The 26,715-nt window shown below is 37.2% G+C and overlaps 1 protein-coding gene across 2 annotated transcripts in view; it reads right to left on the bottom strand.

Annotated features, from left to right (window-relative positions):
• TMEM45A (transmembrane protein 45A) overlaps positions 1–26,715 on the bottom strand; it is a 99,752-nt gene that overhangs the window by 22,834 nt on the left and 50,203 nt on the right. For both annotated transcript variants that reach the window (XM_020999937.2, XM_078146655.1), the window contains 2 exons: positions 5,673–5,883; positions 586–798 (listed from right to left, as the gene is read on the bottom strand). In XM_020999937.2, the coding sequence (XP_020855596.1) occupies positions 586–798; positions 5,673–5,862 (403 nt within the window). In that variant the 5' untranslated portion in view covers positions 5,863–5,883. The remainder of the gene's footprint in view (positions 1–585; positions 799–5,672; positions 5,884–26,715) is intronic.

Below are 26,715 nucleotides of genomic sequence, written 5' to 3'. Positions count from 1 at the left end.
GAAAAGTTTGATTTTTATCTTTTTTCTCCAGCACAAAGTGGATGTTAAATAGATACTGACTAGTCGATGACTAGTGTGCCTACTGGGACATAACTAGTGCAAAAAGGCAGCATTAGAGCTTCAAAAAAATCAAAAAATGAAAAAGAAGCAATAGCAATGGAAAGAAGGCTAAATATGGAGACTGGGATTCAAATCATGGCTTCATTATGTCCTACCTAGGTGCCCTTGGACAAGTAAGTTAACCTCTGGCCCATAGTTTTCTCACAAGTAAAAAGAGGAAGTTACACCAAAATATGGTCCCTTTCCAGCTCTAAATGTGGGACTGGATAATGCTACCCTGTCTCATAGGACTGCACTGAGAAATCCACCATAACTCTCCTGGAGGGTGAAGTATTTCCTCATCTGTAAGATTAAGAAACTGGACTAAATGGCTTCTGAAAGGCTTCCAACTTTAATGTATGATTGTATTATGCGTGTGTGTATATACACACATAAACATATGTGTGTATATATACATGCATATATATACATATATAATTCCTAATAATGAGTGGTGGATGAAGGAAAGTACCCACTCAGGCTTACCTTCCACAAAAAAGGCATTTGAGAGCATCATCTTGCTTAAGGAAACTGGCAGTGCATGGGTGGTGAAGCACAAGATGTCGACCAATCCAGAGAGTCCGAAGAAGAAATACATGGTCGAGTGCTGCCAGCTCATGAGGTCAGTCCAGTGTTTCTCCTCATAGTTGTATAAGATCAGGTGAGGTCCACCAGGAACAAACTGTTCTGCTGTCATGCCTACATAGAAGCAAATAAACCAACAAAAATTAGAGGCCCTTTCTACAACCTCACCGATAAGAAGAAGATACCCTTAAATCCCACACCTCTTCTCTATCAGATCAGTCCTTCAGGATGGGCAAGGCAGCAGTTCTTCACTGGTGTCTCCCCTTCTAGGTATCTCATTGTCATGCAAGGGAAGTGATGGGAAAGGCTTTTAGACTGATAAAGAGAATGTACCTTGCTGACTCTGGTCTCTCTAGGCCTCAGTTTCCTCATCTTTACAGGGCTGAACTACAGGAGATTCCCTCCCAGATTCCCTCCCACTTAAGTCACAACACTTCCAGAGTACTACCCAAACCAAATTAAAATGTAAGCGGGAAATATTTAACAAAATAAATAAAAGTACAACAGAATATAGATAGCGTTAATATGTGGTTTTCTAAGTCGATGTGTGACCCGCAGGATCCTTAGAACAGTTGTGTCCCCCATTTCTATTTGAGTTTGATACTACTGGACTAGAGGATTACTAAGATCTCTTCCAGATTTAAGATGCTGTGGTTCTAAACCTTAAGGCAGTGGGGTACAATAGAAAAAGTAATGGTAATAAGTAGAGGAGCTGGGACTCAAACCAATGTACTCCATGAAGTTATTATTAAGTTGGGTTCTGCAATTGTAGAAGGAATTCCTACATGGATGAAATCACAGCTGTTTTAGGAATTTGCACATATAAATGTCAGTCATTATAGTAAAATCATAGGACCATAGATTTAGAAATGAAAGGAACCCGAGAGGTCAACTAATCATAATGGGGTGTTGGCCATGTCTAAATAAGTTTGGTTCTGCCAGATCAGTCCTGTCAAGGTTGATGTTGTCTTCCTGGGCACTTTGCTTTAAGGTAACTTCTCCTACAGGAAAGGGGAGGGAAAGGTGAAGCCAGGTTATAGTTGCATGGGTCGGACAACTTGTTTTCTTCAGGTATGGACAGCTATGGAAGAACAGCAGTGACTCAACCAATTATATGAACGCAAATAGGAGTTGGTTTTCTCCCAGATCAGAACTCAGGAATGCCTTATCTTTTTTGGAAAAAATCCTTTTTTATTATTATGAATTTGACCAATAACAACAAATATAAATAGTTATCTATACAGAAGAAAAAAGAAAAGAAAGTCATGCATTTCCATTATGGACACGTAGGTCTTTACGGTAGATTTCAAATTTAACATAGTTCAAACATGGCCCAGTGTCCCCATCTGAACTTTCTTCGGCTTTCTTTTGTTCATTTTTTAAATGATTCATTCAGTCTTTCTTTTCTTCCTTTTTTTTATTAGCATTATTGTCATTGACCCTCACTGAATCCCAACTCTTTCCCACAAAAAGTCTCTCTTTACAACAAATAAGGATAGTCACAGAAAACTATACATTAGCCACATATGAAAATGTCTTTTTTTGTTGTTAAATTTTTTTCATTTATCAAGCACTTATTTTTTCTTCCACCCATCCTATCTTCTATATCCTTCATTTGCTCATGAATTCTTCCCCTACTCATAGATACAAAAAGTAGTTCGTGTTTTTTTTCCCCTTGTTCTTCTAATTTATTCAGGATGTGATCTTTATATCTAGGTCATATATCTATTTGGAGTTTATCTTGGTATATTGTGTGAAATGTTAGTTTAAAACTAATTTCTGCCAGACCACTGGCAGAAGGACTACCTTCCAATAGTTTTAGTCAAACTGTATACATACCCCAGTAGCTTGTTTCTTTGGGTTTACTGAACACTAGGCCAATAGGTTTTGTTTGCTTCAGTATACAGTGTCCCTAATCCATTCCTCTGACAAAGAGCTCTATTTTTTTTGGGGGGGGTGTTGAGGCAATTGGGGTTAAGTGACTTGCCCAGGGTCACACAGCTAGTAAGTGTCGAGTGTCTGAGGCCAGATTTGAAAAGGGCTCTATTTTCTAAGCAAAACCAAATGGTTGCAGTGGTCAGTCATCAAATAACAAGCTCATAATTTGAAATCTGGTTCTGATTTGAAATCTCCCTTCCTTCTCACATTTTTTCATTATTCCCCTGAAGATTCTTGATCTTTTGTTTCTCCAAATGAATACATTTCCTCATAACTCTTTCCAAAGTAACCCTTTGGTAGTTTGATGTGGCAATGAATCTGTAATTAATTTAGGTACTATTGTCATTTTTATTATATTGACACACTCGCAACTATAGGGAGAAATTAATATCTCTCTAATTATTTAGGTCTGTATTTCTGTAAAAAGGGTTTTATAGCTGTATTCATATAATTCCTGTAGGAGTCTTTGTAGCTGGACTCAAAGATATTTTATACATTATACAGGGTTTTTTCTTTCTCTTCTTTTTGAGTTATGTTGGTAGTATACAAAAAAGTTAATTGGGTTTATTTTATATCCTATACCTAACTAAAAGTATTAATCGTTTCAATTAATTTTAGGTGAATTTCTAGGGTCCTCTAAGAAGGAAGTTATCTATGAAAAGTAATCATGTTGTTTCCTCTTGATCTATTCTTATTATCTCAATTTCTTTTTCTTGACTTATTCATATAGCTAGCATTTTTAGAACCATATCAAATAATAGTGTTAACAATGGACATCCTGGCTTCACTTTGATCTTTGGGAAAGGCCTCTAGTAAAAACTTGGGAAAACTTGTATGAATTGATAGAGTGAAGTGAGCAGAACCAGGAGAACTGTTTATATAATAATAATTGTGAAGTTAAATAAGTTTGAAAGACTTAAGAACTCTGATCAGCACAATGACTAAACAAGCAGTCTGCTAAGAGCCTCCTGACAAAGAGGTGAAGGACTTGGGGTGCCAAATAAGAAATATATCTTTTGGACGTGGTCAAATGTGAGAATTTATTTTGCTTGACTATGCATATCTGTTACAAGGATTTTGTTTTTCTTTTTTTTTTCCAATGGGGGGCAGAGGTGGGAGGTAAAGAAAATAGATTTTGTTCACTGAAAGAAAATATATAATTTAATTTTTTAAATATGTGTTTTAATGTTTCTCTATTACAGATAATGCTAGTTCTTTATTTTAGGTGGATACTATTTACTATATTTTAAAATGTTCATTTTATTTCAATATTTTAATGTGTTTTAAACATAAATGGGTATTGTATTATATCAAAAGCCTTTTCTGAATCTACTGATATAATCATATAATTTTTATTGTTTTGTTATTAATATGGTCTACGATGTTTATAGGGACTTGGATATTAACTGGGTTCATTGATTTCATTGTTGTAGGAAACTTGTGGGTTAGGAAATTGCTTCTATTAGTACAAGTCAAGACCGTTCCTGCGACTTATAATCTTAAAGAATTACTGAGAACAGTAAGGGAGTATATGACTCACCCAAGTCACAAGGCAAGTGTGTATGCGTCACAGGTGGACTCAAATCCAGATTTTTCTGGCTTCAAGGTCAGCTGTCTATCTACTATGCCATCCTGTCTTTCACTTCTATGTTTATAGTTTTTCTAAATAAACCAACTTTGCATTCCTGGCATAAATCCAACTGAGTCATAATGTATAATCTTTTTAATATGTTGTTATGGCCTCTTTGCCAATATTGTATTGAATATTTTTACTTTGATATTCATTAGAGATAGTGATCTATAGTTTTCTTTCTCTGATTTCTCTCTCCTTGGTTTAGGTAGTAAGACCATACTTGTCTTAAAGAGTAAGTTTAACAAGATCTTTTTCCCCCTATTTTTACAAATAATGTATGTAACATTAGAATTATGGTTGATGAATGAATATTTGATAGAATTACCTGTAAATGCACCCAGTCCTAAACTTTTTTCTTTCAGAGTTCTTCCACAGCTTTTTCCATTTTTTTGAGATTTGGTTATTTAAATTTTTATTTCTTATTTTGTTTAGCTGTATATTTTATATTTGTAGATAGGCATCCATTTCATTTATCAATTTTGTTAGCAATTAATTGAGCAAAATAGCTTCTAATGGTTTACTTTCTTTTCATTCATGAATTTACCCTTTTCATTTATGATAATGGCAATTTGGTTTTCCTTTCTTTAAAAAAAAATCAAATTAGCTAATGGTTTAACCTATGTTATTGGTTTGTTTTCCAAAAAATAAGCTCCTGATTTTATCGATCATTTCAATTATTTGGTTTTTGTTTTGTTTTGTTTTGCTTTTTTACGTGACCAAGAAATTAAGATCTTGAGCAATTCACTTCTCTGGGCTTTAGCTTCTTCATCTCCAAACTGAGTAAGCAAAAAAAACCCATTCTGTTCCCTCACAGTGTTGCTGTTATATATCAGAGAGTATGTCAATCAGGGCACAAAGGATTGGAGGAAAAGTGACATGAGCTCTCAAAAAAGGAGTACCTGAGAATTTGCATGTTGGAAATGTCACCCCCTAAACTCATTAGAACTAAATAAGGATTAACAGAAAATGGGTGAAGCTATTCAGCATCAGAAGTCTTCTCCCTACCCTTACACCCAATTGCAATTTTAACACTGTAAGAAGCTCAACCATAACGACAGTACGTCCTCCAATGCAAATTAGCACCTGTTCCTTAACTTATAAGTGGTTTGCCTAGTTTGTAAATGTGTCAATTGTAAGACTGGGGGAAACAAGGGAGGGGTGGGGGTAAAGGATTGGTCTCACAGATCATGAAGGAATGATCTGAACTTTCATACTCAACTATAGTAATTAAAAAGTACAATTTGTCACTCAAGATTTGGTTCAACAATGATAAAAATGAGCAATTAAAAGAAAATGTTAATGCTTTTACCAACAAATTAATTAACTTATTAATTAATTGTTTCCATTCTCTTGAATCCAATCCGGAATCTGGATGCCTAAATGGAAAAAGTGGGAACCTAAGAAATAACCAATTTACCAGTTAAAGACATGGAGATTTTGATCAAGCCCTCAATAATTTCCAAACGTTGAAATCCTGCTCTGGATCCAAGGAAACAGGTCCTCTTGTTCTTTTTGCAGACATACTTCATTATATACTTCACACTCCACCAAAAGCCAAAGAATAAGAAAAAGCTCCCAGGCAGGGCATGACCTCTGAAACTCCCCATTGTTCTCTAGCTCTGCAGAACCTAGAGGGAAAAAGAGAAACAACATCTAAGTCACTTCCGGAAGCATTTCAGATAGCACCCATTACCATAAAAAAGATGAATGAGTTGGATCATGCAACCATGAAGACCCAAGAGTCTTCCGGTCAGAAGAATATTTCTCCACCATCCAACTCTTGTGAGCTATTAGTTGTTGCTGGGATGCTGTTTTTTAAAGTTGTAGGTACACACTTTTATTGATACCTTTTGTGTTTACATCACTCACCATTCAAAGGTAGTGGCACTTAGCACAGTGCCTGGCACACAGTAGATGCTTAATAAATGCTTGTTGACTGAATAAGCCATCTACTCTGAGCAAACCAGAATTCCAAAATGAGTCTTGTAACTTTGTCATGGGAATCTTCTAACTCTTTGACTCAATGTGGAGCTAAACTGGCTGGTCACCCAAGAGGGGAAAAAAAACACCTCACAATTATATGGTACATTACAGCTTATAAAACACTTTGCTCATCACAACCCTACAAGGTAAAATATGATCAAAGAAAAGCAGTGAATTTGAGGTCAGAAGCCACGGGTTCAAATCTTGGCTTTTTTATTTACTATTTAAACCTCACTAGGACCCAATTTCCTCATCTACAACATGAAGAATACAGACTAGATCACAGGTGTCAAATTTGCTGCTGTAGGGAGTCCTATAATACTCCCAGTGTCAAAATGAAATTGGGTAATAAAATAAATAAAAATACAATAAAACAGAGATAATATTAGTATGTGGTTTTCTAAGTCACTATGTGGCACAGCGGATTGAGTGCTATGCCTAAAGTCAGGAAGACTCATCTTTGTGAGTTCAAATCTGGTCTCAGACACTTAGTAGCTGTGTGACCCTGGGCAAATCATTTAACTCTGCTTGCCTCAGTTTCCTTATCTGTAAAATGAACTGGATAAATAGCAAACAACTCGAGTATCTTTACCAAGAAAATCCCAAACTAGGTCACAGAGTCAGACATGGCTGAAATGACTGAACAACAACAAAAAGTCATATGAGGTCCATGGGAAGCCTTATATATGGTTTAGCGGCCCCCCTTTCTACTTGAGTTTGATACCACCAGACTAGGTGACTTTAGATTCCTTACAGCTCTCAAATCCTCTGATACTAAAACCTCTCATAGACATTCCAAACTTAAGAGTTTAATAAGACCTTGAAAAAACTCTTCAAAAGTTTAGTTGTTGTTTCTTGTTTTAGATTAAGACATTGGACATTTAAAGGTAACAAAGATCAATAATAAATTTTCATCATCCTAGTGTAATCAGGAACATATATGGTTTGGTCAATGGAAATGACCTTATAGAAGATATTTTACCACTTCCTTTGCAGAAGAACCACCGGGCCTTCTCATCTGATTTACACCTGAAACTTCCTATGTGTGCTGCTGTTCAGTTGTTTAAGTGGTATCTGACTCTTCATGACTCCATTTTAGGGTTTCTTGGCAAAGATGCTAGAGTGGTTTCCCATTTCCTTCTCCAGCTGATTTAGAGATGAGGAAACTGAGGCAAACAAGGTTAAGTGATTTGCCCAGGGTCACACAGCCAGTAAGCATCTGAGGCCAGATTTGAACTCAGGAAAATGAATCTTCCTGACTCCAGGACAGCACTCTATTCACTATGCCATGTAGCTGCCTAATATGTGTGTTAGTCTCCCATCATTAGGACAAAAGCTCCTGGACCACACACAGTCCTACCCTCCTTTTCTGTTTCTATTTGTGTTCTACTTGTATACCCAGCATGCTTTGCAGAGTGTTCTGCATATACTAGGTGCTTAAAAATTGCTTTTTCATTCATTTATTTAACAATACCTATTAAACACCTATCTACCCTGTGCCAAAAAAAAAAAACAAGATAGCCTTAAAGACAGTCTCTGTTCTCAAAACATTAACAACCTAAAAGAAGATAAGCTAATTGCAGAAATACTATTCTTTAAAGTAGAATGAGAAATGCACATAAGAAATACAAGTTGCTATTATGCATAGGTCTGATCATGTTACTTTCTTTCCTCCTCAAAAATCTTCAGTAACTTCCCATCACCTATCAAATAAAATCCAAATTTCTCAGCTTGACTATGGAGACCTTCTATAATCTGGCTCCAAAATATGTCTCCTGTCTTATTTCACAATATTCCCTTTCGTGTATTCTATTTTAGTATAATAAAGACCATAAAAATGGAGCCAGAAGAAGTTATCTAACCCAATTCCCTCATTTCACAGATGAGTAAACTGGGGTCCAGAAAGGATTATGTGACTTGCCAAAAGTCACAAAGGTTCTAAGTAGCAGAGTCAGGATTCAAACCAGATCATTTGATTCCAAATTCTGGGCTCTTTCCATTGACTTTTCTCTCCAAATTGTACCATCAGCTGCTCTTTTATCTCATTCTGCCCTTTCCTACCTCCTTGCATTTGTGCACGTCGTTTCTCATTCCCGGAATGAACTCTTCCACATCTCTGTTGGATTCATTCTTTTCTTTTCTTTTCCAGCTCTAGTACCATGTTTGTTATAAAGACTTCCTGATCCAACCAGCTGGATACATAATTCCTTCTTCCTCCAATGGAAAATAGGACTCTGTTTGATTTCCCCTATGTCCTTATCACATTCTAACTTGTATCATAATAAATCTGTGTGTATGCCATATCCCCACAATTAAAGTGTAAGTTCTGCAAAGGAAGGGTCATTCTTCATCTTTGTATGCCCAATGCTTTACACCCTAGATTTGGAAAAAAAAATTTATTCTGAACTTAAACACACACACACACACACACACACACACACACACACACAAAAGCATTTCATATATACAGAACACAAAAAAAATTACCTATGAAACTGAGAACCTCCATTTCATACTGCTAATTTTTAAGTATATAACAAATTCCATATGTTATTTTCAAAATTGTCCTGCTTGCCTATGCATCTTTCTGAGCTTCTTTTTGTTCTCTTTTGCTCATTTTTAGAAATATTTCAATGGTCCTCTTTTTTTACATCACTTTTGCTAATCCCCCCATCCCCCGAAACTCTCTAATTAAAAAACAATGAAAAAAAAAACTTGCTTAACAAATATGCATTGCCAAATAAAATTAATCCGAGCAATGGCCATGTCCAAAAATGCAGGTCTCTTTCTGAACTATAAGTCTATCACTTCTCTGTTAGAAAGTAGGTAACAAAATAAATTTTTTTTTCATTAAAAAAAAAGTAGGTAACATATTTCATGGTAGGTCTTCTGGAATACCGGTCAGCCATTGCATTGATCAATTAAGTCTTAAGTCTTCCAGAGCTGTTTTTCATTACAATGTTATCATAAGTATCAATTGTTCTCTGGTTTTGCTCACTTTACTCTGCATCAGTTCATAGTATCCAGGATTCTCTGAAATCATCTCTATCCTCACTTCATATTATACAAGAGCATTCCATTCCATTCATATGCCACAATTTGTTTAGCCTTTCCTCAACTAATGAGTCTCCCTCTATAGATTCCAGTTCTTTGGTTGGGTTTTTTTTTCCCTTTTAATCTCTTATTCAGAAACAGGAATTTGTTTTGCTTCTGACTCTTCTCTCCCCAGTATTATTTTCCCTCTTAACCTCCCCCTTCCCTATTCTACCTGTTTCCCTGTTGAATCTGACATATTTCTACACTAAAATGTGTGTGTGTGTGATCAACACTCCTTTATCCAGTTCAGATAAGAGCGAAGTTCACCTCATGTTCCCTCCCTGTACCATTTCCTAAATATTTGTAAACTTTTCTTGTCACACCCCACAATCATGAGAAATACCAAGTTTCATCTCCTTATTTCTCCTTTCTGTATATATGGGGTTTTTTGCTCTCTCTTCTCTTAAAACCCTTAGAACTGAATGAATCCTCTGTCTTCTCTCTATTTTATTTAACTCCCACCCACACCCTATAAAGACATTAAGGTTCTGAAAAGACACTTGTTTCTTTTCATTGTATTAGAATGTTAGCACAACATTATCATACATCTTCCAAATGATCAAATAAATTTAATAGGTTTTTCTCGACTCTTGAGTTTGCATTTCAAAGTTTCTACTTGGATCTGGTCTTTTCCTCAGAAATGTTTGAATGTTCTCTCACCATTAAAGGTCCACATTTTTTTTCCCTACAGGATTTTACTCAGCTCTGAAGAGCAAATACAATTGTGCTACAAGCCTATATATTTTGTGTTTTGGAGTATTGCTACATCTCTCTTTTTTTTTTTACAATGTTCCATGTTATATGATCTTGGCTAGAGCTCCTTAATATGTGAACTCCTTTCTGAATACTAGCACTATTTTTTCTTTCATATGAGTGGTCTAGATTTTGGCTATGGGGTTCCTGGGACTTTTCTTTTTAAGATTTCTTTCAGGAGATGATCGGTGGGTTCTTTCTGTCTTCACCCTGTCCACTGGTTCTAACAGAGCTGGACAGTTTTCATTTAGAAATTCTTGAAATACAGTATCCAAAATCTTTTTTAAAATTATGGTTTTCAGGGAGTACAATGATTCTTACATAATCTCTCCTTGATATGTTTTCCAGGTCAGTTTTTTAAAATCAGATTATCTTATATTTCCTCCTCTTTTTTTTTCAATTTTTTGATTTTGTTCTAATATTTCTTGCTGTCTCATTGAGTCACTGATTTCTGATTTGTATTTTCTAGCTTTTAGATTCTGTTACTTGAGTAAGGTTTGCTACTTTCTCTTCTAAGCTTTTTATTCTCCTTCCAAGTCTTTTTCTCAATAGCTTTTATTTCATTTTTTTTCCTTTGCTTCTTATCTTCTACATATTCATGTAGTCATTGTATAAAATCCACTTATTTCCTTTGAGTGTCTGCTTGCAGTGGATATAGAATTACTCTCTCCCTCTAGGCTGTTTTTGGGAGGATGTCTAGATCCATAATAATTTATTATACTGACTTGGATCTTCTTTGGCTTACTCATCTCTCTAGTTTTAGTTCCTCAGTTGGAGCTTTGTGCCAGGGCCAGGCTCCACTTTACCCCAATGTGCCTTTGGGTAGGGTGGTTAAGCCCTTCTTGCTTTCTACCTGGTTCACTCAAACACTTTTCCTCCTGGGTTAGCTTCACCACCATCCCACCTGGGTCTTCAGGGCCCACTCTAGCTTTTCAAGACAGAGTGGTAGAGATCTTGGAGCCCTGCTCTGAGCCTTACTCAAACTAGTGTCCCCCCCCTTCACTGCTACTGCTGGTCGGGAGCTGCCAACATCCCCACTGTGCACTTACAGTTGTAAATACAAGAGTTCTTGGGGAGTTTTGCTGGAGTTAGGTATATGGAGGAACTGGTGAGCATGCCTCCATTCAGGCAGCCATCTGGCCACCACAGACAATTAATAAACAGTTACTGAGCTGAATTGCATTTGAGTTTACATCAGAGTTAACAAGATAACTTGCAATGGCATAGATCAGGTAAGGCTTTGTTAGAAGGTGAGATCTGAACTGGGTCTTGAAAGATACCTTTCCATAGTCAGAGATAAAGGGGGAATTAATAAAAGTGTGCAGATGGGAAAATGTAGGACATGTTCAGCTGAATAGTCCAGTTTGACTAGAGCACTAAGTATATGGAGTGATAGTAACAACAATGCTAGCATTTCTATAGCACCTTAAAGCTTGCAAGGCACTAGGCATACATTATTTAATTTGATCCTCTCAACAACCAGGAGAGGTAGGGGCAGTTATTGTCCCCATTTAACAGATGATGAAAGGTAGGCCAAGAGAGGCTAAGTAACTTCACCAGGGTCAATCAGGTAGTGAATGTCCGAGGGAGTATTTGAAATTCACTTCTTGAGAGATAAGGCCAAACCAGATTGTGCTAACAAGTCTGAATGGTAGCCTAAAGAATTTAGACTTTAGCCAATTAAAAAAACAAACAAACCAGAAACTCATGGATAGTTTTTGAACAGTGACATAAGATGATCAGATCCATGTATTAAAAAGATAAATCTTTCAGCAGGACATAGGCTAGACTGGTACAGAGGAGAAATCCCAAGATCCTACCGCAAATAAACCAGGCCAAGGGTGACAAGGAGCTAGATAAGGTTGGTAGCCTGGAGGAAAAGAGGGCACATAAGGAAGAGTACATACATTACCTTAAGATGTTATCTTAACTCATCTGTATCAATGTTGAGTAGTTAAAAGCAATTACATACTGGTAAGATTCATTTCATAACCATTCATGGTTTTCTGACATCTCATAGACTGTCACCCTGAACTGTTAAAGCCTATATTAAAAGAATGGTTTATGATACCTCCATTGTTGACAAGTTTACAAAATCAGGGGAAATCCACACACAGTTGATATTAGCAAGGCATTTGATGAAATTTTTCGTTTTTCTTTTTTTAAATATTTTTATTTTGATTTATCAGCAATCAACTTCCATAAGCTTTTGAGTTTTAAATTTTTCTCTCCCTTTCTCCCTCCCTCTGTCCCCAAGAGGGCGCACAATCTGATATAGGCTATACATATACATTCCTATTAAATATATTTTCACATTGGTGATGTTGTAAGTAAGAATTAGAACCAACAGGAGGAACCACCAGAAAGAGGAAACAAAACACAACAGAAGAAAAAAATAGCAAATAGTATGCTCCAATCTGCATTCAAACTCCATAGTTCTGCCTTTGGATGTGGATAGCATTTTCCATCATGGGGCCTTTGGAGATGTCTTAGATCTTTGTATTGCTGAGAAGGGTTAAATCTATCAAAGTTAGTCTTAGCACAACGTAGCTGTTACTGTGTACAATGTTCTCCTGGTTCTGCTCACTTCACTCAGCATCAGACCATACAAGTCTTTCCAGGTTTTTCTCAAGTCAACCTGTTCATCATTTCATCAATACAATCAATCATCATCAATACAATAGTATTCCATCACATTCATATACCACAACTTGTTCAACCATTCTCCAATTGATGGGCATCCTCTCAATTTCTTTGGCACCACAAAAAGAGCTGCTATAAATATTTTTGTACATGTGGGTTCATTATTCTTATACACAAAATAAGAAATATATAGGCTAAAAGGAACCAGCACTCATTGAATAATGAGGAGCCAAATATGGCCATTAATGAATGGATCTGTGCCAATCAGGGTTAAGTGACTTGCCTAGGGTCTTACCCTTGGGCATTCCAAGGTCTTTAACTTCAATATCAAGTGAGTTGACTTGCATTCTAAAGAGGATTTGTTTCAGTTCCATTCCTGAGATGGTGGCAGGGCCCTTAGACACTCTTTTATAAGAGCCAAGACTTTAAGCTGTTGGATGAAGAACCCCTTGATATGCAGGGTCTCTGGTCATCTCATTGACCTGTGTCACAGGTATCTTCCCCAACAGTGGGTCAGGAATTCTTTCATATCTTTGTGCAGGGCCCAATCATCCCCCTTTGCCTTTCAGACTCCAAAGTCGGAGCTCTATCCACTTGTGCCACCTAGCTGCCCCAATAAATTTTTTGAAGCATTAAAAAACTAGAACAATATGGGGGATACTATGTTAAAGTCAATATACTAGGGGTTGGGTTAATGATCAGTCAATAATAAGAGTTAGAGACCTATACAATCATTTGCAATTTCTTGAGAATTTTTTGTTTCAGCTTTCACACATTTTTTTCCTTGAGTTCTCATTTATATAGCTTATCTAATGGAATTTAACTTAAAATCTATATTAATTAAACAAAATCTTAGAGAAAACCATAAATTCTAACTCAAGCCAGATAATTGATTTTTACCTCTTACTTGTAAATGCATGGATAGTGCCTGTTTTCAAATATTTCCCCTCTGCATAACCACAGATCATTTAATCCATCCCCCTGCTTGAACGGAAAGGAAAAAGCATTTAAGTACCTAATATGTGCCAGGCACTGCTAAGCATTTTACAAATAATATCAAGGCAGGGCTGAACTTAAACCATCTCAACTTTTCACACCCCATCTCTACAGAAAAGAGATTCACAGAATCTCAGAGTTGGAAGGAATCCAAAAATTAATTAGTCTAGTCTCTAATTGAACAGAATTACTCTCTAGACCATCTAAAAATTGGCCATTCAACCTCCACACAAAGACTCCCTGTAGGAGGGAACCCGCTACCTTTATAAGCAGTCTACTCTGCTTTTGGACAGTTCTCGTTGTTCCAAAGTGGTCTCTTATACTGAGACAAAATGTGCCTCTCCACAATTTACACTCATTGCTTCCAGCACTACCATCCTTGGTAACATGTTCAAATCTCTCAACCAAAAGGGCTAATAACATTACAAGACAAATCCCATTGTGACAAATACTAAGTAATACAAGTTCCTTCTTCCTACCTTCAATCTCCTACTCCTCCCCCTAAATTCACTATAAAAAAAAAAAGCTCTTTATAGCTAGTAGTTCAATCGATATTTGCTACAACAAAGCACTTTGGACAGTTCCTCGTAATTCACCATCCTATTTGCATACCACCCAAAGCCAAAACAAGGCAAGCATATACAATTTTTAAAAGGTTTTGTCTTTTTTTTTTAACCCTTCACTCACTCACTCCATTCATCTACCCTCACTGCCTCTCAGCATTCTATCCCCAGTGCCCTCACCAATTTGAAAGGATAGCAGGATTCCTTTGTCAAATCTTACCTTCACACTCCCTTCTGAGAAGTGGACTACAACCTGCTGCTTCCCTTCTTCCAAGAGCTGGAAAGGGCTCCAGTAATAAGAGTGAAAACAAAAGACAACCGGCCCTAATTCTGAAATAGCCAACTCTGGCTCCTCATTGGCTAAACTGAAGCTCTGTCTTTCAAGCAGGAAGTTAAACAGGTGAGTCTTCAGAATGTGTCCCAGTGCTACTCAAGGTTTTACATCCACAGAGCACAGAGACGTTGAAACATGCTCCACTCGTGTCTAAATTATCTGTGCCAAAAACCAGCTCTAAATCAAACTCACCCTCCTAACCATACACAGCTCCATAAGGCTGTGAGAAACAATTGTTAATCCTGAAAATTACGCTGAGAATGCACACTGACTTGGAAAGTGTCTCTGCCAGGAGTAATCAAAAGGGAGGCTGAGACAAAGAGAAGGGACTGACTACATGAACATCAATAAGCAGTGGTAATAAAAATAAACATAAATATAATATAAATAATGCAAAACATAAATAGATTTTTGTTTTTAGGCCTTTTTGGGGTAGGCAATTGGAGTTAAGTGACTTGCCCAGAGTCACACAGCTAGTGAGTGTCATGTGTCTGAAGCCGGATTTGAACTCAGGTCCTCCTGACTCCAATGCTGGTGCTCTATCCACTGCACCACCTAGCTGCCCCCAATAAATAGATTTTGAAAAATATGATTTTTTTAAAAAACCTTTTTTCCTAAGAAGGAATCAAGCTTCCCATAAAGGGTTAAACTATCCTGGTCTACTAGATAGATAGAGTATACTGGACCAGGAGAGTTAGGCTGTTGTTCAGTCATGTCTGACTCTTCATGACCCTGTTTGGGATTTTCTTGGCAAAGGTTTGCCATTTCCTTCTCCAGCTCATTTTATGGATGAGGAAACTGAGGCAAACAGGGTGAAGTGACTTGCCCAGAGTCACACAGCTAGTAAGTATCTGAGGTCAGATTTGAACTTGAGTCTTCCTGGCTCCAGGCTCAATGCTCCATTCCCTAAGCCACCTAGCTGTGCTAACTTATATACACACATAGCACAGGATTTAAGGGAGTTTCAGGAGACCGAAACAGAAAGCATTGGATCAATCAATCAGATTCATCAACCCCAAGATGTTAGTTGCTATGAGTACTGAAGACATATACTACACAGAAAAAAGTCAAGGTTTTTGGGGACACTAGAGATTGAATAGAACCTAACCTCCAGAAGCTTACAGTCTAAGTTAAAAGATTGAGCTACTGAAATATATACACATATTTTACCAAGTGCAGTTGTTCATCAATTTTTTTTTTAACTTTAGCTATTCAAGTCTGAGATACCATCTCACACCTATCAGATTGGCAAAGCTGACCAAAAAAAGGAAATGATAAAAGCTAGAGTAAATGTGAGAAAACACATACATTAACACACTACTGGAAGAATTGTGAACTAATCCAGCCAGTCAAGAAAACAACTTGAACTATGGCCAAAAACTATTTAATTATGCATACTTTCTGACCCATACTAGGTCTATACCCCCAAAGAGATCAGAGAAAGAGGGAAAAGATCTATATGTACACAAATATTTATAGCAGCTCTTTTCAGAGTGGAAAAGAATAGGAAACAGGGGATATCCATCAATTGGAGAATTGCTAAATAAATTTTGATATATGCTTGGATTTTTTGTGGGGTTTTTTGGCTAGGCAATGGGGTTAAGTGACTTGCCCAGGGTCACACAGCTAGTAAGTGTTATGTGTCTGAGGCCAGATTTGAACTCAGATCCTCCTGAATCCAGGGCCAGTGCTCTATCCACTGCGCCACCTAGCTGCCCCTAAATTTTGATATATGAAAGTGATGCAACACTACTGTGCTGTAAGAAATGACGAAGGCGATGATAACTAGTTGTATGAACTAATACGGAGTGTAATGAGCAGAACCAGGAGAACAATTACAACAATATAATAAATATTAATAATAGCAACATTACACATACAAACAACTTGATGAAACATGGTACTGTTGTATTTGTGGGTGTAGGTTTGTGTGGTTATTACCCATTCACCAGGCAAAGACAATAATCTGAAATTGCTGAAAGACTATACAGTGATACAATTTTCTTGTTGTAAAAAAAAAGCATTGATTCATGTGCTATCATAGGATTATAGATTTAAAGCTATATAAGATCTTGAAGATCATCTAGTGCAATCCCGTTATTTTACCATTGAGGAAACTGAGGCCCAGTGAGCTTAAGTGACTTGCCCAAAGTCATAAATGTACAAGCCCCCTACAATACTAACATTGATATTAACACCAACATTAGTGACTACACCTGAGGCTAAGGAATGATAGTGTCACTCAAATTCTGTATTTCCTTTTTTTTTAAAAAAGTGTAACAGGGATTAGCCAACAAATGCAATCTCTACAAGAATGCACAAATTGCCATTGATGCAACTTCTCATGTGGAAGAGGCTGGGGAGATTACGTCTGCTTAAGTCATGAAGTAATGGAAGTACCCTGGAGAGACTATGGAATATATGTAGCCGTCCTGTAGCTGGTTTCTGGTCTACCAACCACAGAGTGGACAACAACCTCTTAGATGGGACTGCAGTTGCAGATCTGGCCTTAGTATGCCTAGGCCTCTTCCTCTCTCTCGGTTAGATCTCTTCTCTTGAATAGACTCCTTCAACAATTGGGATAGATAATGTTGTAAGGAGAGAGGCCTTAGACCCTCTCCACCCAAGGCCAACATGAGACCATGAGTCTGGGCTGTTTTTGCTTCAGAGTTAGTTCTTTTGTTTTAAGCAATAGATGTTAGAGGTGACAACCTAATGATTTTAAAAAGGTCAGGAGCCAACCAAAATCTAGAAATCTAGGAGTTTAGACCATGCTCAGCTTTGCAGGCAACCTAGCATCAATGTTCAGAGGATCGAGGAGTGACTTGCAGGCCTGGCCCAGCTATAGCTGAGACGAGGCTCCTCAAGAAAGTGAGATAGAGAGGCCTCACCAGGTAGAGATGAAATGCATGTTTGAAGCATAACATCACATTAAAATGACTAGCTCATTTTACGTGTAGGAAACAATATAATGGTTCCTAGGGCCCACTTTGTTTCCCTCTATTCAGATTCAGGGAGTTTATTTTAAATGAAAAGTTTTGAGTTCAATTACAATCACACCAAAGCTTCGGTTAGGAAACACTCCTAACACTTAGGCAGAGGTACAGTTCTCTGCCTACAGTTTCTATCTTCTAGGTCATCACTGGCCTCTTAGGTTGAGTCAAAATTTAGTTTTCTAGAAACATTTAGGTAATAAAACAGCAAATTACATTATAGTGTCTGTGGATAGACAGAGAGGCAGAAGGGGACGGCAGGGAGAGAGCTAACCTTTTCTTGGGACTGCCCTCAACCTAGCTCTTCTTCATCAAGGAGTCTCCTGATATCTCCCTTCATTGCCACAACTCAGTCCTCCCTTTGCCCCAAACTCTCAAATCCAGAGGCTCATAATCTCTTCTTCAATTCTAAAATGGCTTCTCCCTTTTATACAAAGCCCTTAGGGCATGACCCAATCTCTTATGCAACGGCTCTGATTGACTCAAAAAAAGTACACAAGCCCTACTAACACTCAGTTCTGATTACGTGATTTAATTCCAAAAAAAAGTACACCTAGTCAAGGCATCTAGGCCCAAGGGGGTGGTCCTGACATCACCCTTACCCTCTCTTCTCAGTTTTAATATTTGTTGTCCTCAGCAAATCTACTGGATTTGCATGGCAAAGGTCAAAACCTGCTTAGCTCTTTCAGTGATTTCACAAGGTTTGGCATTAAGTGATTTGAAAAAAAGTCTTTGTGGTATAGTTTATAACCAAATTTAGCAACATTTTTCTCTATATATAAGATTTAAACTTCCCATGAAATAGAAAACTCTGCTCTTCTGATTCCTAGATTAGTTTCTGTCATCCTGAGCTGGGAAGAAACACAACCCAGAATCTTCAGCTTGCCTTCCAAGGTAGCCAGGATGTGCCTTGCTGGAATCATGATTACATTCACACAATGATAACATTGCTAGGCAATGCAAAATAGATTAATTTCCTAACAGCAAATTAAGCATAGTTAACAAATTACACAACACCTACATAATGCTAATACAAACCAAACAAATATACAATAACTAAGAAAAATAATAGAAGAGGAGCATGCAGCAATATGAGTAATTGTTTCCCCAATTTCACCTGGGACATTGTAAAGTTAGGCCACCCACTCATCAGCTGCCCTTGGTTTTTTGTGACCTGCTAACCTATCTGTCCCATGCTAGTGCCAGACTTTGGTACTAGCAGATCCTTATGTGGATTATAGTCCTGACTTCTTAAATCTGGGCTTATGGAGGAGCCAGGTGACCTAGGGTAGCACTGTACTTAGTTCTTGATGCGCAATACGCAAAGTCTTCTTCATTTGAAATATCTGCTTCTGAACCTCTTTGGATCAAGCAGGCTTTGTATGACCCCCAAGTGGTCTCTTTGGTTTAGAGTCCTCCAAGAAAAATGTTCATGGTCTGAACTACCCCCTTATGGAGTTCACAACTAACTTTCCTATTAGCAAGAAGTGGTTGTGGTATATCATCTTTACAAGGCCACTCATGCACTAAAAATGTCTGTCCTCTTGCTAAACTTCCATCCCAACTGCTCCTTCCATGCCTCTGGTGCCAGGAAATCTCCCAAATCAAATTTCTCTGGATCTACATCAAAAGTTGGAAGTTGAAAGCAGAAAATTGGGGAAAAAATTTTATAGCAAGCTTCTCTGATAAAGGCCTCACTTCTCAAATATATGGAGAATTGAGTCAAATTTATAAAAATACAAGTCATTCTTCAATTGACAAATGATCAAAGGGTAGGAACAGGCAGTTTTCAGACAAAGAAATCACAGCTATCTATAGTCATATAAAAATGCTCTAAATCACTATTGATTAGAAAAATGCAAAGTAAAATAACTCTAAGGTACCACCTCGTACCTATCATGTTGGTTAATATGATAGAAAAAAAATGATAAATGTTGGAGATTGTGTGGGAAAATTGGGACACTAATATCCAGACAATAAGAATGAGGATACTTCTTTTGCCAATAAAATCTTTTATTCAGTCATCCCCAACAAACTAGGGAAGGGAAAGACCTAGGATTGGCTGGTGTGCCAGTAACAGGCTATCCAAACATTCCACCCAGCACACTTCAGGGGAGCACCCCTGATGCTCTAACTGAAGCCAACCATAGCTGGATGCATCACGTACTGGCCCTGTGTCTAACAAAGAAAGTTTTTATTTAAACACTTGCCAGATTCCACTCTATCCTTCTGAAATGCTAGCCAGTCCGTTGGGACTTCAGGGAATGTGTAATTGAACTATGAGTGTAATGGACTGGTGAGAACAAATAAGGATAGTGGAACTACGTTCCAACTCCCCCGCAGAAATGTGCATTTGCACGTAGCTGTGTAACTGCCCCACTTTTCCCTGTACTACTTGGACCACGTGTGAATTATGGGATTTGTTTCTACTGTTAAAAGTATGCTCATTTTAAGAAGAGTCATTGAGAAAGCAGAGGATACTAACAGCACTAAGATACTAAGACAGGGAAAAGCTCAAAATCATGCCAAACAAAACTTTTTTTTAAAGAGGCTGGGGATGTTTAACCTGTAGAAGAAACAACTTAGGGGAAATATCCAGTCTGGGTGAGCCTTTGCCTAGCAGAGGAAGCCCCTGTCCTTGATCCCTTCCATTAGGGTTTAGGGCAACCCAGCTCATGAAGGAAAAAACTAGCCAGAGAAGTCCAGATGGCAATAGCTTCCCTTGCCCAGAGACCTTGAAAATACTGAGTCTCATGATCAAGCCACATTCTCTCAGCAGGAGGAGCTGAAGACGTTTAGCCCACCTTGCCATTAAATGTGCACCAGTCAGGCTTGAGTTTCACTTGACAGGGAAGTTCCCTCTCAGAAGGGATTTAAGGCATTCCAGAGTTTCCTTTGGCATCTTTGGTTACTGAGAGAAACCACTGACCATCAATTTATTGATCCTAGGCTAGCCTAATCAATAAATTGATTATTAATTACCTGGAAACTCTGTCTTGAGGATTTTCATTCATCACAAAGCAAAAGGTTGAGGAACCCTGATGTAGAAGCACTCCACCTTTGACATCACAGAAAGAGGGGTCAATTATTGAAGTTTTACGGGGCATTGAAGGTTCTAGGCATAAAAGATTACAGACAGGGGAGCAGGTTGGGGTGCCAGGCAGGAGAAAATAGAAGAGACAGCCTGCCACAAGCAAGGCTAGTCCTAGAAAACCAGATATGTTTTCTGGATCACCTCGTCTCCTAACTCATCTGTCTATCTCCACATACTTCTCTCACTCCATCTTATCCATCCTACATATTACCACATTAGGAAATATCTAACTGGCAGTAGATCTATGATTCCATTAGTACAGGGAACTCCCAGATAAGGAAACTCCCTCCCTATCAATGCAGATCAGTACCTGATGTATCCCTTCAAGTATTAGAGCTGCCTAAAACACTGAGAGGTTAATGACTTGCCCAGAGTCACAAAGCCTGTGTTAATCCTGAAATTAATCTTTGTTAATCACAGCTGATTATTTCCTGACTCATAAATACTCTTTCCCTCCCTTTCCCTCTCTCTTCCTTTCCTCTCTCTTCCTCTCCCTTTTTCTCTCTCCCCACTCCCTCTCACTCTCTCCTTCCTCTCCCCCTTTCTCCCCTCCCTCTCTCTTCTCTCTTTCTCCTCCTCCTTCAGTTTCTCCCCACTCTTCATTTTCTTAAATTTTTTTCAATCAACAAAAACACACCTTTTTTCTTTCCCATTTCCCCCGCCCAATCAAGAAAGAAAAATGAAACCCCTATTGCAAGCATATATAGTTGAGCAAAACAAACTGTTGCATTGGTCATACATACATACATACATATATATATATGTGTATACATACGTGTGTGTATATATATAGATAGAAATACGTATCTATATCTATTCCCTGAGTCCTTCACATCTCTACACGAGAGGGGACCATGTCTCATAATAAACCCTTTAGAATTGTGGTTGATGGTTGTGTTAATCAGAGTTGCCAAGCTTTTCAAAACTGTTTGTTTATAATATTGTTTTGATCATATAAATTGTTCTCCTGGTTCTGTTCACTCCACTCTGCAACAGTTCATATGAATTTCCCCAGGCTTCCCTAAAACAGTAGCTCTCAAAGTGTGGTCCAGGAATCCCTGGGGATCCTCAAGACCTTTTCAGGGAGATCTGCAGGGTCAGAACCATTTTCATAATAACACTAACACTTTAAATTTCTGATATGGTAAATATCAACAGACACAACACACAAAAACAAAAATTCTTGGGGGACGGAGGCCCTTGATAATTTTTAAGAGTATAAAAAAGGAGGGGCAGAGCCAAGATGGTGGAGTGAAAGCAGGGACTAGCCTGAGCTCTCCCTCAAACTCCTTCAAATACCTTTAAAAAGTGACTGAACAAATTCTAGAGTGGCAAAACCCACAAAGAGACAGAGTGAGGCAGATTTCCAGCCCAAGATAACCTGGAAGGTCAACAGGAAAGGTCTGTTGCACTGGCCTGAGTGAGGAGTTTGGTCTAGCACAGGCCAGCCACCAAAGTGCAGACCCAGCCCCAGCAAACCTGGAGAAGGCCTCAGGGAACTGAATCACTGGCAGCAGTGGTGGTTTCCAGACTTCTCAACCCACAACCACCAAAGACAACTTAGAAGGTCAGTAGGAAAGATCTGCCAGACCTGGGTGGGATAGGAGAGTGGTCTCTTCCCCTTCCCCCCCCCACCCATGGGACCTGTGGGTCCTGTGCCTCAGAAGCACAGATCAATTTTAAAAGCCAGAAAAAAGGCAAACAACATGAACAAGAAGCAACAAAGAAAAACAATGACCATAAAGAAGTATCTTGGTGACAGGGGAGATAAAAACACAAATTCAGGAGAGGACAACATTGTCAATATACCCACATCCAAAACCTCAAAGGGGAATATGAACTAGTCTCAAGCCCAAAAAGCCTTCTTGGAAGAGCTCAAGAAAGATTTTAAAAATCAAATAAGAGAGGTAGAAGAAAAATTGAACAATTCCTTTAAAAACACAATTGACAAAATGGGGGGGGGGGGGAAGTACACTGAAGAAAACAACTCCTTAAAAAGCAGAATTGGCCAAATGCAAAAGGAGGTACAAAAGTTAACTGAAGAAACTAATTCATTAAAAATTAGAATTGGGCTCTATGAGAGAACAAGAATCCGTCAAACAAAATTAAAAGAATGAAAAAATAGAAGAAAATGTAAAATACCTCACTGGAAAAAACAACTGACCTGGAAAATAGATCCAGGAGATACCATTTGTAGGAGAGATAATTTAAGAATTATTAATGTACCTGAAAGCCGTGATCAAAAAACGTTATTCAAAAAAAAGAGCCTGAACAGCATCTTTCAAGAAATCAAGAAAAACTGCTCTGAGATCCTAGAACCAGAGGGTAAAATAGTCATTGAAAGAATCCACCAATCACCTCATGAAAGAGCTCCCAAATTGAAAAAGCCACGGAATATTGTAGCCAAATTCCAGAATTATCAGGTCAAGAAGAAAATACTGCAAGCAGCCAGAAAGAAACAATACAAATATCATGGAACCACAGTCAGGATTACGCAGGACCTTGCGGCTGCTATGTTAAAAGACTGAAGGGCTTGGAACATGATATTCTGTGAGGCAAAGGAGCTTGGATTATAACCAAGGATTAACTACCCAGTGAAACTGAGCATAATCTTTCGTGGGAGGAAATGGATATTCAATGAAATAGGGGACTTCCAGACTTTCCTAATGAAAAGACCAGAACTCAGCAGAAAATTTGATCTTCAAATACAAGACTCAAGAGAGGCATAAAAAGGTAAACGGGAAAGAAAAAAAAACATGTTATTCAGTAAAGGAAAACTGTTTACATTCCTACAAGGAAAGATGATACTTATAATTCTTGAGAACTATACCTTTATTGTGACATTTAGAAGGGATATGCAAAGACAGAGGAGGTGGGTGTAAGTTGACTTTGATATGATGATGATGAAAAACCTAATTAAGTGATGAAAAGGGAGAAAAGAAAAAGAGGAAACAGAAAAGAGTAAATTACAACACATGAAGAAGCACAAAGACATATTACAGTAGAAGGAAAGAGATGAGAATTGTTTGAACTTTACTCTTATCAGATTTGGCTCAAGGAGGGAATAACATAATCAGTTAGGTATAGAAATCTAACTTGTCCTATAGACAGTAGGAGGGAAAAGGGGAAAGAAAAGGGAGGGGGGATAGAAGAGAAGGAAGAAGTAGTAAGAGAAAAGGGAAAGAAAAGGGAGGGAGCTGATAGAAGGGAGGGCAGATTCAGGAAGGCAGTGGTTGAAAGCAAAGCTCTAGTGAAGAGGAAAAAGGAGAAAGGAGGAGGAAAAGCATAAATGGGGGGTAGATAGGATGGAGAGAAAGACACAGTAATCATAACTGTGAATATGAATGAAATGAACTCTTCCATAAAGCAGAAGCTGATAGCAGAAGGGTTTAAAAAACATCATCTTCTAAGATGTTGTTTACAAGAAAAACATTTGAAACAGAGATACACACAGGCAAAAGTCTAGAGCAGAATATATTGTGCTTCAGCTGTAGTACAAAAAAAAAAAAAGCAGGAGTAGCAATCCTGATTCCAGACAAAGCAAAAACAAAAATAGATCTAATTAAAAGAGATAAGGAAGGAAACTACATCCTGCTAAAAGGCACAATATGCAATGAAGTAATATCATTACTAAACACATATGCATCAAGTGGTATAGCATCCAAATTCTTACAAGAGAAGTTAAGGGAGTTACAGGAAGAAATAGACAGCAAAATTTTACTAGTGGGGGACTTCAACCTCCTTGTCTCTGAACTAAATAAATCTAACCACAAAATAAACAAGAAAGAAGTTAAAAAGGTAAACAGAATTTTAGAAAAGTTAGATACTATAGACTTCTGGAGAAAATTGAATGGAGATGGAAAGGAATATACTTTTTCTCAGCAGTACATGGCACCTACACAAAAATTGACCGTGTACTAGGGCATAAAACCTCACAATACAATGCACAAAGGCAGAAATATTAAATGCATCTTTTTCAGATCATGATGCAATAAAAATTATATATAATGAAGGGCCATGGAAAGAGAAGACTAAAAATTGATTGGAAACTAAATAATCTAATCCTAAAGAATGAGTAGGTCAAACAAAAAATCATAGAAACAATCAATAACTTTGTTCAAGAGAATGATAATAATGAGACAACATACCAAAACTTATAGGATGCAGCAAAAGAGTTTCTTGGAAGAAGTTTTATATCTCTAAATGCTTACATGAATAAAATAGAGAAAGAGGAGATCAATGAATTGGGCATGCAACTAAAAAAACTAGCAAAAGAACACATTTAAAATCCTCAATTAAATACCAAACTAGAAATTCTGAAAACCAAAGGACAGATTAATAAAATTGAAATTAAGAAAAGTATTGAATGAATAAATAAAACTAAGAGCTGGTTTTATATTAAAAAACACAATAAAATAGATAAACCTTTGGTTACTTTGATTTTAAAAAAGAAAGAAGAAAACCAAATTAACAGTATCAAAAATGAAAAGGGTGAATTCACCACCAATGAAGAGGAAATTAAAATAATAATTAGGTACTATTTTACCCAACTGTATGCCAACAAGTTTGACAATCTTAGTGAAATGGATGAATATTTACAAAAATATAAATTGCCCAGATTAACAGATTAAATAACCCCATTTCAGAAAAAAAAAAATTGAACAAGCCATAAATGAACTCCATAGGAAAAAATCTCCAGGGCCAGATTCATTTACAAGCAAATTCTATCAAACATTTGGAAAATTAATTAATTCCAATACTATATAGACCATTTGGGAAAATAGGAGAAAAAGGAATCTTACCAAATTATTTTTAATGATACAAATGTGGTACTAATACCTAAACCAGAAAGACTAAAAACAGAGAAAGAAAATCATAGACCAATTTCCCTAATGAAAATAGATGCAAAATTTTTAAACAAAATATTAGCAAAAAGATTATAGCAACTTATCATGAGAATAATACACTATGATCAGGTAGGATTCATACCAGGAATGCAGGGCTGGTTCAATATTAGGAAAACTATCAGCATAATTGACCATATCAACCACAAAACTTACAGAAACCATATGATTATCTCAATTTTTTTTGATGTAATGACCAGAGCTTCATAGAAAATTTTAATTATGAACACATGATGTAAACAAAGCTTTTGACAAAATACAATACCCATTCCTATTAAAAACACTGGAGAGCATAAGAATAAATGGAGTTTTCCTTAAAATGACAAGTAGCATCTACGTAAAACCATCAGCAATGGGGATAAGCTAGAAGTATTTCCAAGAAGGTCAGGGGTGAAACAAGGATGTCCATTATTACCATTGCTATTTAATATGATACTAGAAACATTAGCTTTAGCAATAAGAGAAGAAAAAGAAATTGAAGGAATAGGCAAAGAAGAAACAAAGCTATCATTCTTTGCAGATGATATGATGATATACTTAGATAATCCTAGAGAATCAAGTAAAAAACTACTTGAAATAATAAATAACTTTAGCAAAGTTGCAGCATATAAAATAAACCCACATAAATCATCAGCATTTCTATATATTACTAACAAAGCCCAACAGCAAGAGATAGAGAAATTCCATTTAAAGTTACTGTAGACATAAAATATTAGAGAGCCTACCTGCCGAAACAAACCCAGGGACTACATGAACACAATTACAAAACACTTCACACAAATAAAGTCAGATCTAAATAATTGGAAAAGATTAATTGCTCATGGGTAGGCCAAGCTAATATAATAAAAATGAAAATTTTACTTAAATTAATTTACCTATTCAGTGCCATACCAATCAAACTACCTTTATAGAGCTAGAAAAAATAATAACAAGATTCATTTGGAAGAACAATAGGTCCAGAATATCAAGGAAATTAATGAAAAGAAATGCTAGGAAAGGTGGCCTAGCCATACCAGATCTAAAATTGTATTATAAAGCAGCAATCATTAAAACTACTTGAAGAAGAAGTGGTGGATCAGTGGAATAGGTTAGGGACACAAG

This window comes from Phascolarctos cinereus, unplaced genomic scaffold, assembly GCF_003287225.1.
Source record: "Phascolarctos cinereus isolate Bilbo 61053 unplaced genomic scaffold, phaCin_HiC Scaffold_726;HRSCAF=1367, whole genome shotgun sequence".
Lineage (NCBI taxonomy): Eukaryota > Metazoa > Chordata > Mammalia > Diprotodontia > Phascolarctidae > Phascolarctos > Phascolarctos cinereus.
Note: the sequence above shows the minus strand (reverse complement) of the source record. Positions and strands in the feature narration are given on the sequence as shown.